Source organism: Macaca fascicularis, chromosome X (assembly GCF_037993035.2).
Source record: "Macaca fascicularis isolate 582-1 chromosome X, T2T-MFA8v1.1".
Taxonomy (NCBI): Eukaryota; Metazoa; Chordata; class Mammalia; order Primates; family Cercopithecidae; genus Macaca; species Macaca fascicularis.
This window is the reverse complement of record NC_088395.1, coordinates 8,274,469-8,290,726: the sequence shown is the minus strand read 5'-3', so window position 1 is coordinate 8,290,726 and position 16,258 is coordinate 8,274,469. Positions and strand designations below refer to the sequence as shown.

Below are 16,258 nucleotides of genomic sequence, written 5' to 3'. Positions count from 1 at the left end.
AAAAACACACTTAAGGGCCGGGCGCGGTGGCTCAAGCCTGTAATCCCAGCACTTTGGGAGGCTGAGACGGGCGGATCACGAGGTCAGGAGATCGAGACCATCCTGGCTAACACGGTGAAACCCCGTCTCTACTAAAAAAATACAAAAAAAAAACTAGCCAGGCGAGGTGGCGGGCTCCTGTAGTCCCAGCTAGGCAGGAGGCTGAGGCAGGAGAATGGTGTAAACCCGGGAGGTGGAGCTTGCAGTGAGCTGAGATCCGGCCACTGCACTCCAGCCTGGGTGACAGAGCGAGACTCCATCTCAAAAAAAAAAAAAAAAAAAAAACCACACTTAAGAAAGTTATGAGAACACTGCAAAGAACTTCCATATACTTTTCATGTAAATCAGGGTATTGCAAGCTCTCTGTCAAAGATTCCTAACTATTCTTTGCTGGCTTGGTCTTCTGTTGCAGCTATTCAACTCTGCTGCTGTAGTGCAAAAGCAGCCACATGCCATATGCAAATGAACAGGCATAGCTCTGTTCCAAACAAACTTTATTTACAGAAACAAGAGGTGGGCCACATTTGGTCCTTGGTTTCTAGTTGCTTGACCCAGTCTAGACTTAGCAGTCGTTTTTCCTTTTCTTTTTGGCCATATTTGCTTCATCATATTCTCTCTCTCTGCATATACACAAATGTGTAACGTATACATATAGACTATGTGTATATATACACACACATACACTTGTAATGATTTTTTTCCAACCATTTGAAAAGAAGTTGCAGCCATCATGATTCTTTACCTCCAAGTAATTAAGCATGCACTTCTTAAGAACAAGTGCATTCTCTTAGTAACTACTAAGAGAATGGAATTATCAAATGTAAGTGATAACACTGATATAATACCATCATTTGATAATAAAATTATCAAGTGTAGGTGATTTAACATTGATGTAATACCAACATCTAATCTATGGTTTATATTTAAACTTCACTGATTGTCCCGATAATGTTCTTTATAGCCTTATTTTTTCTGATTCAGGATCCAATTCATCATTATGTGTGGCATTTGTTGTCATGTATATTTAGTCTACTTTGGTCTGGAATCATTCCTCAGTCTTTCTTTGTCTTTCAGGACATTGATATGTTTGAAGACTAGAGGCTAATTGCTTTGTAGATTGTTCGGTATTTCCTCTTGGTTAGATTCAGGTTCTCTGTAATGGGCAGGAATCCTGGTGCTGTGAGATGCTGAGTCCTTGCTAGTGCATCCTTTCAGGGGACACCCGAGTTTGGTTTTGCATTTTTCCCCCATTCTTGGAGGCAGTGTCTTTGATCCTTTAGTTAAGGTGCGCTCTGCTAGGTTTCTACACTGGAAAGTTAGCACTTTCTCTTCATAATTAGTATCTTTTAAATTTGAGCAGTGACCATGGGAATACTATTTGAAGCTTCAATACTGTACTAAAAATGCCATATTAGAAGATTGCGGTTGAAATATAAGAATGCAAAGAAGGTGTGCTTTGTCTTCCAGGTAACAGAACTCCATGACTTTGTCTACTTCAAGAAACTTAATGATATGCATGATGGTATCATTTAAGTGAAAAAGAATTACATTGAGAGTATGGTTTTCTGATAATAACTACCTTGAGTAATTGCTTTCCTCTCATTTAGTTATGTAGTTTCTAAACACTTCCCCTGAAACTCAAAGGACTGCCTTTGTTGTGAAAAAGTAGTTGTGATAAAATGAGGCCCATGTTTCCTGATAAGCTTCGCAGTGAGAGACTCATTACCTTTCGGATGTTTCAGAGCAAGTTGATTTGTGATGTGAACCGTCTCAGGCCTGATGCTGTTGTGCTGGGCTGGCATGCTAATCCTCTGTGGTTGAGGCTGCAATGATTGTTCAACTGCACTTCAGAGGGCTGTCTGCCAAAAGATTTCATTATTTTGGCAAGACACAGTGTACTTTTCAACACACAGGATTGTAACAATTTCTATACAGTACCAATTTAGAGCTGGAGGGAGGCCATGAATACTTCTAAAGGCAGTAGGGTGCACATATTTTAGGAAATATATTTGGGAGAAAAAATACAGCTTTCATCTAAAAAGCAGGTCTACAGCTTTTTAGAGAAACTTGCTGCCATTAATTCAGAAAACAGAAATGGTCTTTGTAAACTTTTGTAGATAACATTGTTATATGATATGAATGTATACCCATATAAAATAAAAAGTTGGAGGTGTTTTTTATTTTTTTATTTTTATTTTTTAGAACCCCAAGGCTTATTCCTTATATCTAGGCAATACTCCAGACAAAATTAAGTATAAAGCATTATTTGATTTTTAAATTATTCAATAGAAAATACTTTTGTGAAAGAACAGGTACTGTGCTCTGGTCTCAGGATATCCCTTCTCATTCCACGTTCTGGCCACACACAGAATATTACCACCCCACTCAATCTTAGCTTTTGGAAATGTGGGCAAGAAATTTGGCACTTTAAAAAACAATTATTACAACATGCTTGAGAGACTGGAATTAAGAGAAATTTGAATTTCTTTTCCAATTAAAAGGGAAAATGTAGGTAGGCATTAGGGAAATATGAAAGAACTATAAAATAAAGTCTCCTTATTGGTCCTCTAGAAATGGAAGAGAACTAGATTCACTAAGTACCTACTATGTGTAGACACCTTAAAAGTTGGTCTTTATAAATTTCATTTGAAAAAAGTCCACCTGAGCAAATATTTTTTCACTCTTTTATGTATCAGAAACCTATAGTTTAAAGAGGCTAAAATAAAACCTGAATGGGAAAAAATCATTTAGCATAAGGTAGATGAGGGATTCTCCTCTGGGTCAGTCCAAATCTAAAACTCAGTGCTCTTTCTGTTACCTTCAGACTTGGCTAGAATCATGACTTTCTGAGTCCCTCACCTGGAAAGTGGCCTGACTTATCTATCCATTCAAGACTACTAAAGCCCAGCCACCAGAATTGCATCCATGAAGGCACACACATCTAAACATCAGTGCCTTCCCACCATATTGGAAACCTGTGGCTTATTCGCACAGGTTATCAACATGCCACATGATCATTGTCACATTTCTCTACATCCAAACTCTTACATCCTCTAAGCTGGAGTGAAACTGTACATTCATGTCCAGTCCTAGGCAGAGCCATGGATCTAAACCCTACCACTTGGCCATTGCCTCTGTGAAAATGTTTCCGTTCTCAAATCTGGAAGCTGTATAGGGTTGGGTTCAATGATATGAGTGATATGTTGCCTCTCTAAAAATTCATTGTTTTCATATTGTAACCCCTACAACAGTCTCTGGGACCTCGGTCAATTGATAATTTCCTACTTCTTCTACATCTTCAATCATCCTGATCTTCAGTCAGACTTCCTCCATTTGATCCTTTTTTTTTTTTTTTCTGCCTTCTAACATGTTCCAATCACCTCATTTTGAAGCACAAACACATAAGGAGAGAACAAAACAGATTAAAGAAAAAAAAACTTTACTAAACCATGAAATCTCATACAGGTTGCCATTCTAGTTTTCACATAGCCCAACTCCCAAAATTTTTGACACTCCAATTTAATTTTTTCTGTACCTCTTCTCTATCTGTATCTTCAATGTTTGCTTGTAAATGTACATGCTGCCTTGATCTTTCTAGAGACTGTAAGGTCCTTGAAGTCAGTCCCTTGTGTGGTTCATAGATTTAGCAGTGGACCCATCACTTACCATGATACTGTGGTTATAGTTAGAACTCAGGAAATGGTTGTAAAAGGAATAAATTAATGAAGAGAGAAAGACAAAAGAAACTTATAATGCCATCATTAACTTTAACCTTTATCCTAAACTGCATATCCACAATTTCAATAGCTTGTTGGACAACCCTCCTTGTACGTTCCCTGGACACCTCTAACTCGTTGTGTTAAGCACTCAGTTCCATATCTTTCCCCATACTTGTTTCTCCTTCTTCCTTGATCTTGGTGACACCATCACTTCCCTTGAGATCTAGATTGGAAACTTTGGTGCCTTTCCCCATTTGATTTCTCTCATCCCCACTTCTCAAAACAATTGGTGACTATGTTGATGGGATTGCACTTCCATATTCCCTTTCATAGGTTAACATCCTTTTCCTCCTTTCACCCAATGTCCTCTGACACCCTGGTGGCATATTGACACTAGAAATGGCAGAGAGAAGATTGAAAGATGTTGTAAAGACTTTTGCTCTGGTTTAATTCACTGCAATGTCTCACCTCTCTAATCCATCCTCTATTCCAACACCCAAGTCTTCATAAACACAAGTTGGAGCAAACAGTTCATTCTGAGTGTGTCAGTGGCTCCTCATTGAATCCAAGGGCTATCCTTCCAGCCTTGTTTTCTGCTATGTATTTTCTCCTACTAGCAATCACACACCATACTCCCCACTCCATACATTCAATATTATCCTCATCCCAAATTTACTTAGAGCTGGTCAAATCCTAGTCACAGTCACCCTTCTTTTTTTTTTTTTTTTTTTTGAGACGGAGTCTCACTGTGTCGCCCAGGCTGGAGGGCAGTGGCACGATCTCTGCTCACTGCAAGCTCCACCTCCCGGGTTCACGCCATTGTCCTGCCTCAGTCTCCCGAATAGCTGGGACTACAGGTGCCCGCCACCACGCCCAGCTAGATTTTGGATTTTCAGTAGAGACAGGGTTTCACTGTGTTAGCCAGGATGGTCTCGATCTCCTGACCTCGTGATCCGCCTGCCTTGGCCTCCCAAAGTGCTGGGATTACAGGTGTGAGCCACCGCGCCCGGCCCACAGTCACCCTTCTAAGCTGATTTATGGGTCCCTAGTTCTATGAAGTTCTTTTCAATGATCCTCTATGAAAATACATATCCTGGCAGACTCTTTTCGGACTCAGCCCGCCTGCACCCAGGTGAAATAAACAGCTATGTTGCTCACACAAAGCCTGTTTGGTGGTCTCTTCACACGGACGCGCATATTTTGGTGCCGTGACTCGGATTGGGGACCTCCCTTGGGAGATCAATCCCCTGTCCTCCTGCTCTTTGTTCCGTGAGAAAGATCCACCTATGACCTCTGGTCCTCAGACCAACCAGCCCAAGGAACATCTCACCAATTTTAAATCAGACTGCAGGAATGTCAGGCCTCTGAGCCCAAGCCAAGCCATTGCATCCTGTGTGACTTGCCCGTATAAGCCCAGATGGCCAGAAGTAACTGAAGAATCACAAAAGAAGTGCAAATGCCCTGCCTCGCCTTAACTGATGACATTCCACCACAAAAGAAGTGAAAATGGCCTGTCCTTGCCTTAAGCAATGATATTATCTTGTGAAATTCCTCTTCCTGGCTCATCCTGGCTCAAAAAGCTGCCCCACTGAGCACCTTGTAACCTCCACTCCTGCCCGCCAGAGAACAACCCCCCTTTGACAGTAATTTTCCTTTACCTACCCAAATCCTATAAAATGGCCCCACACTTATCTCCCTTCGCTGACTCTTTTCAGACTCAGCCCACCTGCACCCAGGTGAAATAAACAGCCATGTTGCTCAAAAAAAAAAAAAAGAAAAAAAAGAAAATAAAATACATATCCTTTTTTTTTCATTTCTTATGACTTTTGTTTGTTTTATTTGTTTATTTATTTATTTATGAGATGGAGGCTCACTGTGTCACCCAGGCTGTAGTGTAGTGGCACAATTTCAGCTCACTGCAACTTCCAGCTCCCAGGTTCAAGCATTTCTCCCACCTCAGCCTCCCAAGTAGCTGGGGTTACAGGCGCCTGCCACCACACCTGGCTAATTTTTGTATTTTTTGGTGGAGACAGGGTTTCATCATGTTGGTCAGGCTGGTCTCGAACTCTCAACTTCAAATGATCCGCCCACCTCGCCCTCCCAAAATGTTGGGATTACAGGCGTGAGCCACCGTGCCTGGCCAGCATTTGTTCTTAACTCATTTATTTTATGCTTCACTGATGCAGACTTACTTAACTACATATTTTTCTCCCATAAGAGATTCTACACTCCCTCAGGGCAGAATGAATCATGCCACATTTTCCTCCATCTTGGTGACTAGATAAGTACTTTGTACATAGGAAATATTAATCCATATTTGTTGATTTAGCTAATTTGTTGCTAATTTGAACAGATTGAAATCTATGGACCTGCTGTTTGCTTTGTTTTGGGTTCTAGTCATTTAGCATAACCTGATCATGAGTTCTACTGGTTGATTATTGGGCAATGTAAAATTTTGAATTTTGTGTGAACCTTTTTTGCTTTAGAATTTATTGTGATGGCTGTTTTGGTAAGAACATTTCTTCTGCTGTCCTTTTATGAAAGTGTTTGGTTAAATGTAAAGTATGGAATTTGGTGCTAAACTGGCCAGATGGTGATTCACCAAATTAGTATCCACAACTTCCTTGTTGATCAGTACTTCCACTCATGAGTTGGAGGTCTTTCTCTGTGACATGAAATAGTCTTATTGGTTGTGCTTATATGAAGATCTTGGAATGCGTAACACCTAGGGCATTCTGGAACTGAATCCCAGAGAGGTCTGAGAATATCATAGTTTACTAATCCCATGGATTTGCAAAGTACTTTTCAGTGTACAGATATCTTTTATATACATTGTCTCATGAATCCCCTGTAGCAAGTGGCATAAAGTGCTTTATCATGGAAAATACCCTTTCTTTGAGTGTACTAAAGCATGGGTTCAATCCCAATTGCCCCAGTCCCTCCCAGAGCCACTAGCTTTGTTTCCTTAACTTGTCTTAACTTCAATATTTCCTCTCTAAAATGTAAGAATAATTGCCTTTTTTTTTTTTTTTTTTTTTTTTTTGAGACAGGGTCTTACTCTGTTACCCAGGCTGCAGAGTGCAGTGGTGTACTCTGTAGTCTCAAACTTCAAGGCTTAAGTGATCCTCCCACCTCAGTCTCCAGAATATCTGGGACTACAGGTGCACACTCCCATGCCCAGCTAATTTTTTTTTATTTTTAGTGGAGACAAAGTCTCACTATGTTGCCCAGTCTGGTCTTGAACTTCTGGGCTCAAGAGATCATCTCGTCTCAGCCTCCCAAAGTGCTGGGGTTACAGACGTGAGTCACCATTCCCAGCCAATAGTGCATAATTTTACATACTTCTATAGATGTGTTGTGATGAGGCTCCATTAGACAAACAGTTTTTAAAATAGTCCATAATCTGTAAAGTTTCTAGGTTAAGTAGAAACATACTTGCTATCTACCTGCCAAATGATGACATATGCGATTAGCTCTCTCAATCTACATATTTTTCTTTGAAATTTAAAGTGTTTTTTCATTGGAATTGAAGCAGTAGCCTCAGAAGAAATGATTTTAGTCTATCATCCTAAAACTTGAAAGCCTAAAACCTTTGCTAAAAATATAAACTTTGGTTACTCTTTTGGATAGTTTTAGGTAGTACATGATCATGGTGCCTCTATGAGTTTATGTAATAGATTCTAAAGCAGTTGTCTCCTGGAAGTAGTATTTCTCTCATAATCACTCCTCTTGTGGAAGAGATATATGGGATTGTCACACGGTAAACCCCAAAATTGGGGTTCAGTCTGGGAGGCCACATGGGTTCTTGGCTTCATGCAGGAAGGAATTCAAGAGCAAGGCTACAGAGTAAAGTGAAAGCAATTTTATTAAGAAATTAAAGGAATAAAAGGGTGGCTGTGCCATAGGCAGAGCAATGGCGTGGGCTGCTTGACTGAGTAAACTTACCATTATTTCTAGATCATATGCTAAATAAGGGGTGGATTATATATGAATTTTCTGGGAAAGGGGTGGGGAATTCCTGGAACTGAGGGTTCCTCCCCTTTTTAGACCATATAGGGTAGCTTCTGGACATTGCCATGGCACTTGTAAACTGTCATGGCGCTGGTGGGAGTTTCTTTTAGCAAGCTAATGCCTTATAATTAGTGCATAATGAGCACATGGACAACCAGAGGTTGCTTTCATTTGCCATCTTGGTTTTGGTGGGTTTTGACTGGCTTCTTTACTGCGTCCTGTTTCATCAGTGGGGTCTTTGTGACCTGTATCTTGTGAAACTAGTCCTGCCGACCTCCTAGCTCATCCTGTGACTAAGAATGCCTGACCTCCTGATAATGCAGCCTAGCAGTTCTTGGCTTCATTTTACCCAGCCCCTGTTCAAGATAGAGTCCTTCAGGTTCTAACACCTCTGGCAGGGCTGCAGTCTTTTGACATACTTTTTTTCTTTTTAATTGCTTGGAAAAATGGAAGTTTTTTGTTCTACATGAAGTATGAGAGAAAGTGTGTCATTGTTGTTTTCTCCTGCAACACTTTAGCTTTTGTTGAAATCTTTTTTCTTACTGGCCAGAGTATTATAAAGAAATAGACTTTAGGCAAACTTATCCTGCAAACATTTACTCAGATGATCGTATATAGGTTGTGCTTGTCAGAGAGATTTCATGGAGGATTACTAAAAGAAGATGTTGGCTGTCATTAATAACATTTTGAAAAATGTCTTTAGATACTGCTGATTACTAGTTATTAGATCTGAAGCAGGAATGCAATTAAAATAGAGCTTTAAATGAATTACATATACTGATGCTAGACTTGGCAGAGCTTTTGGATTAATAGCAAAACAAGTGTGTTGTGCATTGCTTTGATTAGCATTCCAGAAATATGCCTGTTTTTGTAAATGGTATTTGTTTTGTATAAGGTATTTGACTATTCCACAAGCTCTCAGGACAATGGTTATGTGGGATTATGGAGATTTCAAAGACTTGAGATTTTTTGTGCACCGATGTCTATAGTTGTGAAAATGCAACTGTGTACACATGTAGCAGCATGTTTTCATAATTTATATTTTTTGCAATGAGAGAAAACAAAAATCACATGCTTATTTTCAGACACTGTTAGCCACATAGCATTTAACAGTTTCTTTATGGAATAAATGTTTGTTGAGTGTTTCTTGAGTGAAATGATAAAGACTTAACTTGCAAGTGGCAAGAGTGTCATGTATTCATTTCAAATGGTCTTGATGAAGAATTAGGTATTAGCATACTTATTAAATAACTACTAAACATTTTTGCCTTGAAGCAAATGTCTAGAAAAAATAAGTAACAAGAGTTTTAAGGACAAAGCATTGATGTAGCCGTAGGAAACAAAAAACTGGTTCTTTAAGGAAATCATGAGATAAGTAAGTTAGGTAAGTTTTTAAACAATGTTTAATTTCTATTAAAATTGTTTTACTTTTATAATTACTATATTGGTGAAAATTTTGTTTTTGAACATGCTTGAGAGAAGTAAGTACTGTAACTTGGGACAGGCTCATATATGTCTTAGAAAAGAATTGTTAAAGAGCTCCAGTTTTTTTAAAAAAATTAAAATAATTAAAAATGTTCATATGCAACATTACTTATGAAATCTAAAATATTTTTATGAGAAATATATGTTCTTAATGACACTTATATGAAGCAAGAAAGAGACATTACTCCAAACAGTAATGGTCTGGGGATTGTTCACAGGCAGAGATTCAGCTACTTGCAAGGTAAGTCTTTGTCATTTCACTCAAGAAACATCCAACGACCATTTATTCCATAAAGACACTGTTAAATGCAAACATCAAATTGATGGCAGTTCTTTTTAAAGTTTAGTAAGCATCAGAATTTTCAGTAGAACTTGTTAAAAAGAGATTCCTAGGCCATGGTCCCAGAGATTCGGACTGTAGGTAGAGAATGTGGCCCATGAGTTTTCATTTCACACAAACTCCAAGGGGTGCCCATAATATCAGTAATTGATCGCACTTTGAGCATTATTGTTATAAAGAATTGACAGTTGGCACAGGGGCAGTTGATTTCATACATATATTTGATTAAAAAATGGCAATAAATATTGATAATTAACTTTCTTCATAGAGTCTTCCAGTGTATCTTCTAACTATATCTGTATTTTAAAACATGGAGGAGAGTACTAGAAAATAGAGTGAAAAAGTAGTATTGCTTCACCATATATCCGGAACTCTACATTATACATGTCTGAAATTTAACTGAGAATTTTTTACTGTCATTGGAAAATTCGTCAATAATGAAATAGAAATAATATAGATAAAATAACCATGAATGTATGAGGGCTAGGGCTATGCCTATATTTAGATGACTGACATCTGACTATATATGACTATTAATGTTTAAAATTACAACTTGCATGAAATATAATTTTGAGAATCACGTTTCCATGCATATGAATGTAACATTTTTTTTTTTCAACCATGAGACCTGGCTACTATCAATCAGGCACACACAGACATCCCATATGTACACACTATATATACTTTATTTTTATTTTTGAGACAGAGTTTTGCTCCGTCACCCAGGCTGGAGTGCAGTGGCCCGAACTTGGCTCACTGCAACCTCCACCTCCTGGGTTAAAGCGATTCTTCTGCCTCAGTCTTCTGAGTAACTGGGACTACAGGCGGGCGCCACAACACCAGGCTAATTTTTGTATTTTTTGGTAGAGCCGGGTTTCACTTTGTTGGCCAGGCTGGTCTCAAACTCCTGGCCCCAAGTGATCTGCCCACCTCAGCCTCCCAAAGTGCTGGGATTACAGGCTTGAGCCACCACACCTGGCCTCAGACTATATATATTTTATATATCATGTATATATATAATATATATACTATGTATTAGTAATAAACTATATTATATGTGTATATAATTTGTTTATCCAGCAATCTTACTGTTTATTGTTACAGTCGTTCTTGAACCAATATTGGAGTCTGGCTAGTGTCTTTGATTTATTGGAATGTATATAGTAATAAGTTATATGCATGTATGTTTAAGGAAACCTCATTTTCTGTTATGAGACTCTCATGTCATAATCTAACAGATTTATTCAGTGTATTTTAATGGAGTGATTAAACTGGATGTATCTGAATGCTGTTGAATTCATTGAGATAAGGATACAAGTTAACAATACATATGTGCACATACATACAGACATAAATTTAATACAATGCGTTTTCACTTAATTACTTGTAGAAGAGTATACAAAAAAATAGCCCTGTGCTGCTAATTTAAAGGAAATGTAATATTAAGTTTTATGAGAAAAATTTCCTCTGAAACAACCTTTAGAAAGTATTTCTTGGCTGGGTGCAGTGGCTCACGCTGTAATCCCAACACTTTGGGAGGCTGAGGAGGGCAGATCACCTGAGGTCAGGAGTTCAAGACCAGCCTGGCCAACATGGTGAAACCCTGTCTGTACTAAAAGTACAAAAATTAGCCCGGTATGGTGGCGTGCGCCTGTAATCCCAGCTACTTGGGAGGCTGAGGTAGAAGAATCACTTGAACCTGGGAGGTGGAGGTTGCAGTGAACCGAGATCGCACCATCGCACTCTAGCCTGAGGACAAGAGCAAGACTTTGTCTCAAAAAAAAAAAAAAAGGAAAAGAAAGTATTTCTTACTGAATAGAAAATATTTCTTACCCCAATTCCTCCAGCTGATGGTGACAATCATTACTTTTCCTGTAAGTCAATGACAGGCGCTGTAACTTTTCCTTTTCAATTGTGTTGAAATACATTTTTTGGTTTGCTTTCTGTAATGATGCTTTTGCTCAGATTCGTATTATACCCAGTTTAAAAAAGCAGCTGATTCTTTGGTTTTCTAAACTAACCCGAATAAACGAGCATTGAAAAGCAACAATCACAGGTGAATTCTTTTTTCCTCTCAGCTTTGTTTCTTTGTTTCCATGTTTTATTTATTTTTATTGTTCCTCTCTTCCAGTGTCTGGAGCCCTGCAAGGAATCCGGGGACCTGAGGAAACACCAGTGCCAAAGCTTTTGTGAGGTAGGAGACCGTCAGTGATACTTAAAACACTTGACCCAAATCTGACTATGCTTATGTGGGTCATGGGAATGAATGGCCCTCTTATTCTTCTGCAGCTTGGGGAGTTCATTAACTGCAGGTGTGTGTGGGTATATGTAAATTCATGTAAAAACCTGGCTTCTTAAAACCTTCTTAAAACCTGGCTACCCACTGCTTGCATTATTGGCTAACCAGACAAAAACAAATTTATGATGCATAGATGGAAGACTACAAGCTTTCTAAAGGTATCGATTGTCACTACCCTCTCACCTTATATCATAGCTATTCTGAGCAGTTTTTACATGCTTTTGAAGTATTCATGCCATTTGGGAGAAGAGACTCGTATTATTACTAATGGTGTTTCTCAAATATTTTTATCTCTTTGTTCCCCCTTGGGGTTCCTCCTCATATCCTGGGCAGAATGCTTGCCCGCTGTTAACTGTACAGGAGAGAGGCATCTTACTTCACCTAACTATCAGTTAGATTAGCATCTATCTGTTCATCTCTCCAGCCGGCCAGCCAGCCAGCTAGCCAGCTGGCCATCTATCCATCCATCTATCAATACATCCATCCGTCTATCATCTATCCATCCATCCATCCATCCATCCATCCATCCATCCATCCATCATCTATCCATCCATCCATCCATCCATCCATCCATCATCTATCCATCCATCCATCTATCCATCCATCCATCCATCCATCCATCCATCCATCCATCATCTATCCATCCATCCATCCATCCATCCATCCATCATCTATCCATCCATCCATCCATCCATCCATCTATCCATCCATCCATCCATCCATCTATCCATCCATCCATCCATCCATCCATCATCTATCCATCCATCCATCTATCCATCCATCCATCCATCTATCCATCCATCTATCCATCCATCCATCCATCCATCTATCCATCCATCCATCCATCCATCATCTATCCATCCATCCATCTATCCATCCATCCATCTATCCATCCATCCATCCATCCATCCATCCATCCATCATCTATCCATCCATCCATCCATCCATCATCTATCCATCCATCCATCTATCCATCCATCCATTCATCTATCCATCCATCCATCCATCCATCCATCCATCCATCCATCCATCTATCCATCCATCCATCCATCCATCATCTATCCATCCATTCATCTATCCATCTATCTATTATCTATATATATTTATCTGTCTATCCATCCATTCATCCATCCAGCCATCCACCCTTATATCTACCCATTCATCTCTCTATCATCCTTACTAGAAGAATGTGTAATGTTGTCCTGAAGGACTACTGTCTAAAATCACCAATAGCGCAAAAAAGGAGAAGATCTGCTTTACTGGACTGTCTTCCCCAGGGAATACAGGGGGCACAGGCCCTGTACCAGCCTGGATTCTGCTGAGAAGTAACCAGACACAAGGCCAAGCAGACTGCCTGGTTCCAAGGGTTCCAAGGACAGTGGACTTGAGAAGTAGGAGAATCTGAAGGTTTGGGGGGAACAGTAGAGAATGAGTCAAAAGAGTCCATTTTGGCAGTCAAGAAAGCTCAGTTAAGGGTCTTGGCCAGAAGAGGTGCCCCGACATCAGAATGAAATGGTGTTATGGATTATCTTTGAACAGAACTGGGGGGTGAAAGGGAACTCTTCCAAGGATCCAGAGACATTGGTCTGGTCCTCATCCACTACAGCAAATAAATACTAGTGTAATCCCATTGCCTATGTTTCACTCTGGATCTTATTCTGAGAAAATGACTGCAGAATTAGGACAATAATGGCTTCATCACTATGTATTGTGTGTAAAATATCTTCCAAATCTTACTTGACCTTTCCCATATTCCTGTAGTTAAGCAAGGCAGGTAGTAAGTCCCCAAGAGTTGTGTGTAGAAGCCAAGAAGGACTGGGAAGTTGAAGCTCCTCAAATGAATGGCTTGTCCACGGCCAACCCTCCAGGTAGAAAGGCTGGGTCTAAAACTCCTGTCTTTTTATCCCTCTCACTGATTATCTAAGTGTTGTTCCTGGTTAACTCCACTTGGCCAGTCACCAGGGATCATAATGGGTTTGGGCCCCTTGAGATATAGAAAAGACGCAGCAGAAATAAACAAAACCGATGATTTGCTGCAAGGATAAAGAGAGTGAGGCCATCCCATGTCTGTGTTCTGCTTTTACCTTTTCTGTGTTCCTATTTTAGTTAATATTTTAAAAATATCTATTCATTCATTGATTCAACATGAACTTTTTGAATACCTGTAACGTGCCCTGCAGTTTGTTAGTGATGTGGTAGTAAACAAATCACGCAAAAATTCCAGCCTTTGTGGGGCTTATTTTCTCCTCAATGAAAGATCTCAGCTGTGAATGATGGTAACCTGATTCCAATCCTAACTGCAAAACCAACTTACTGTATGAATTCAGTTAAATCAATTAACCTGTGTCTTCAACCTCATTGTCAGATGAGGGATTTATCCTATTGATCTTACACGGTGTTTATTAAAATAGATAATGAATGTGAGTGCATGGTACAGAGCTTATCAAGCTGTACAAAAGCAACACAATGATATTGTATTATGATTGTATACAAATACAATGATTTGTATTATGTGTTATAGGCTTGCGGGTCACAGCTCTGTGAAGTATCTGAATCAACTATTGATTCTGAATTTTTACCCACATTGGTAATCCTTGTCAACACAATTAGAGCACACTGTCTAGTGGAGTGACTGTTGTGCTCTTAACTTTAATTTTCTATTCTATTCCATACACAAACTATACATCTATAGGCACAAAAATAGATTTATAGAATATTTTTTTTTTCGGTTGCCCATGCTGGATTGCAGTGGCGTGATCTCGGCTCACTGCACCCTCCGCCTCCTGGGTTCAAGTGATTCTCGTGCCTCAGCCTCCCAAATAGCTGGAATTATAGGCATGCACCACCATGCTCAGCTGATTTTTGCATTTTTAGTAGAGACGGGGGTTTTGCTGTGTTAGCCAGGCAGCTCTCAAACTCTTGGCCTCAAGTGATCCACCTTCCTTGGCCTCCCAAATTGCTGGGATTATAGGCATGAGCCACTGCGCCTGACCTGTTTATAGAATCTTGAGGAACAAGGTGTTTGTTTTATAAATTTGTTATCCCTAAATATCAGTGACTCTGGGCTGATATTTTTACATCTGATCTCTGAGAAGGAAGATATAATTGAAGGTAATTTGAAAGCTTTCTTCCTGTAAATTTCAAATTCAAGAGCAGGTTTCTGTAACTGCCATTCTCTGAGGTAACTGTGAGGTGTTCTGAACCAAATCCAGTTTATTAAAATGGGACTCAGGTGTTTGAATTGTGATCCCTTCTGGCAGGAAAGGTTAATTGAAACTTGAAAGGTGGGGAAAACAGATGCCATTTAATGTGAGGAGCTTTGATGAGTTGCTTCAACCCAACGGTTAAATAACTCAAGACTTGATGTTCCATTTTAGTGGCTTTGATTGTTTTTACGTCCCTGTGTGTTTTTTGCATCTGTTTTATTTTGCAGTAAGTATCTGACTATTGTGTTGAAGTAGGCTGAACCTTGAAAACACTGATGGCTGTTTCAGCATTTTTAAGCCTAGTCACTTATGGAGACAGGTCTAATACAATCCTGTTCATTCTCCCCATTCTCACATTATTTGTTAAGAATGCATACAAAGTCCATATTGTCATGACTCCAAGCTTTCCCTTTGTAAAAGTTCAGACCCAAAAGGGACTCTAGATTACATTATCCTTCAATTGAAACAATTATACACTGTTAGACATGTTCGGCCCAGTATGTTTACTTGCAGGGCAGTCTGAGCTTATTTGTCTTCTAAGGCATAGGTTTGCAAACCATGACTCGCAAGGCAAACTGGTCTGCCTCTTGTTTTATAAATAAAACTTTATTGGAACACAGCCACACTGGTTTGTTTACATATTGTCCATGGCTGCTTTTGTGCTACAACAACAGAATTGAGTAGTTGTAACATTATATGGCCCTTATAGCTGAAAATATCTATTATCTGGCCCTTTATAGAAACAGTTTTTTAATTCTTGCTCCAAGAAAAAGAACAGGCTGGGCGCAGTGGCTAATGCCTGTAATATCTGCACTTTGGGAAGCCGAGGCAGGAGGATTGCTTGAGGCCAGGAGTTCGAGGTTGCAGCGAGCTATGATCATGCCACTGCAGTCCAGACTGGGCAACAGAGTAAGAGCCTGTGTCAAAACAAAAAACAATAAAACAAAGAACAGTCATAATTATATCACAAAACTCACCTTACCATTTAGAGTATTGTTACTTCTTAATCTGTATTACCAGCACCCATTTCTAAACATAAAACATTGTTCTTGGTAATTTTAATCACAAAATAAATTTTCCTACATGGAGGAGACTTTTGGAGGCACATTAATAACATACCTAGAATTGGTTCAGTTCGTACTCATATCCTGATCTCTCT

The 16,258-nt window shown here is 39.3% G+C and overlaps 1 protein-coding gene across 2 annotated transcripts in view; it reads left to right on the top strand.

Annotated features, from left to right (window-relative positions):
* The window catches only part of ANOS1 (anosmin 1), a 213,686-nt gene that overhangs the window by 100,040 nt on the left and 97,388 nt on the right, over positions 1-16,258 (top strand). For both annotated transcript variants that reach the window (XM_005592928.5, XM_005592927.5), the window contains exon 3: positions 11,726-11,788. In XM_005592928.5, coding sequence (XP_005592985.1) covers positions 11,726-11,788 — 63 coding nt within the window. The remainder of the gene's footprint in view (positions 1-11,725; positions 11,789-16,258) is intronic.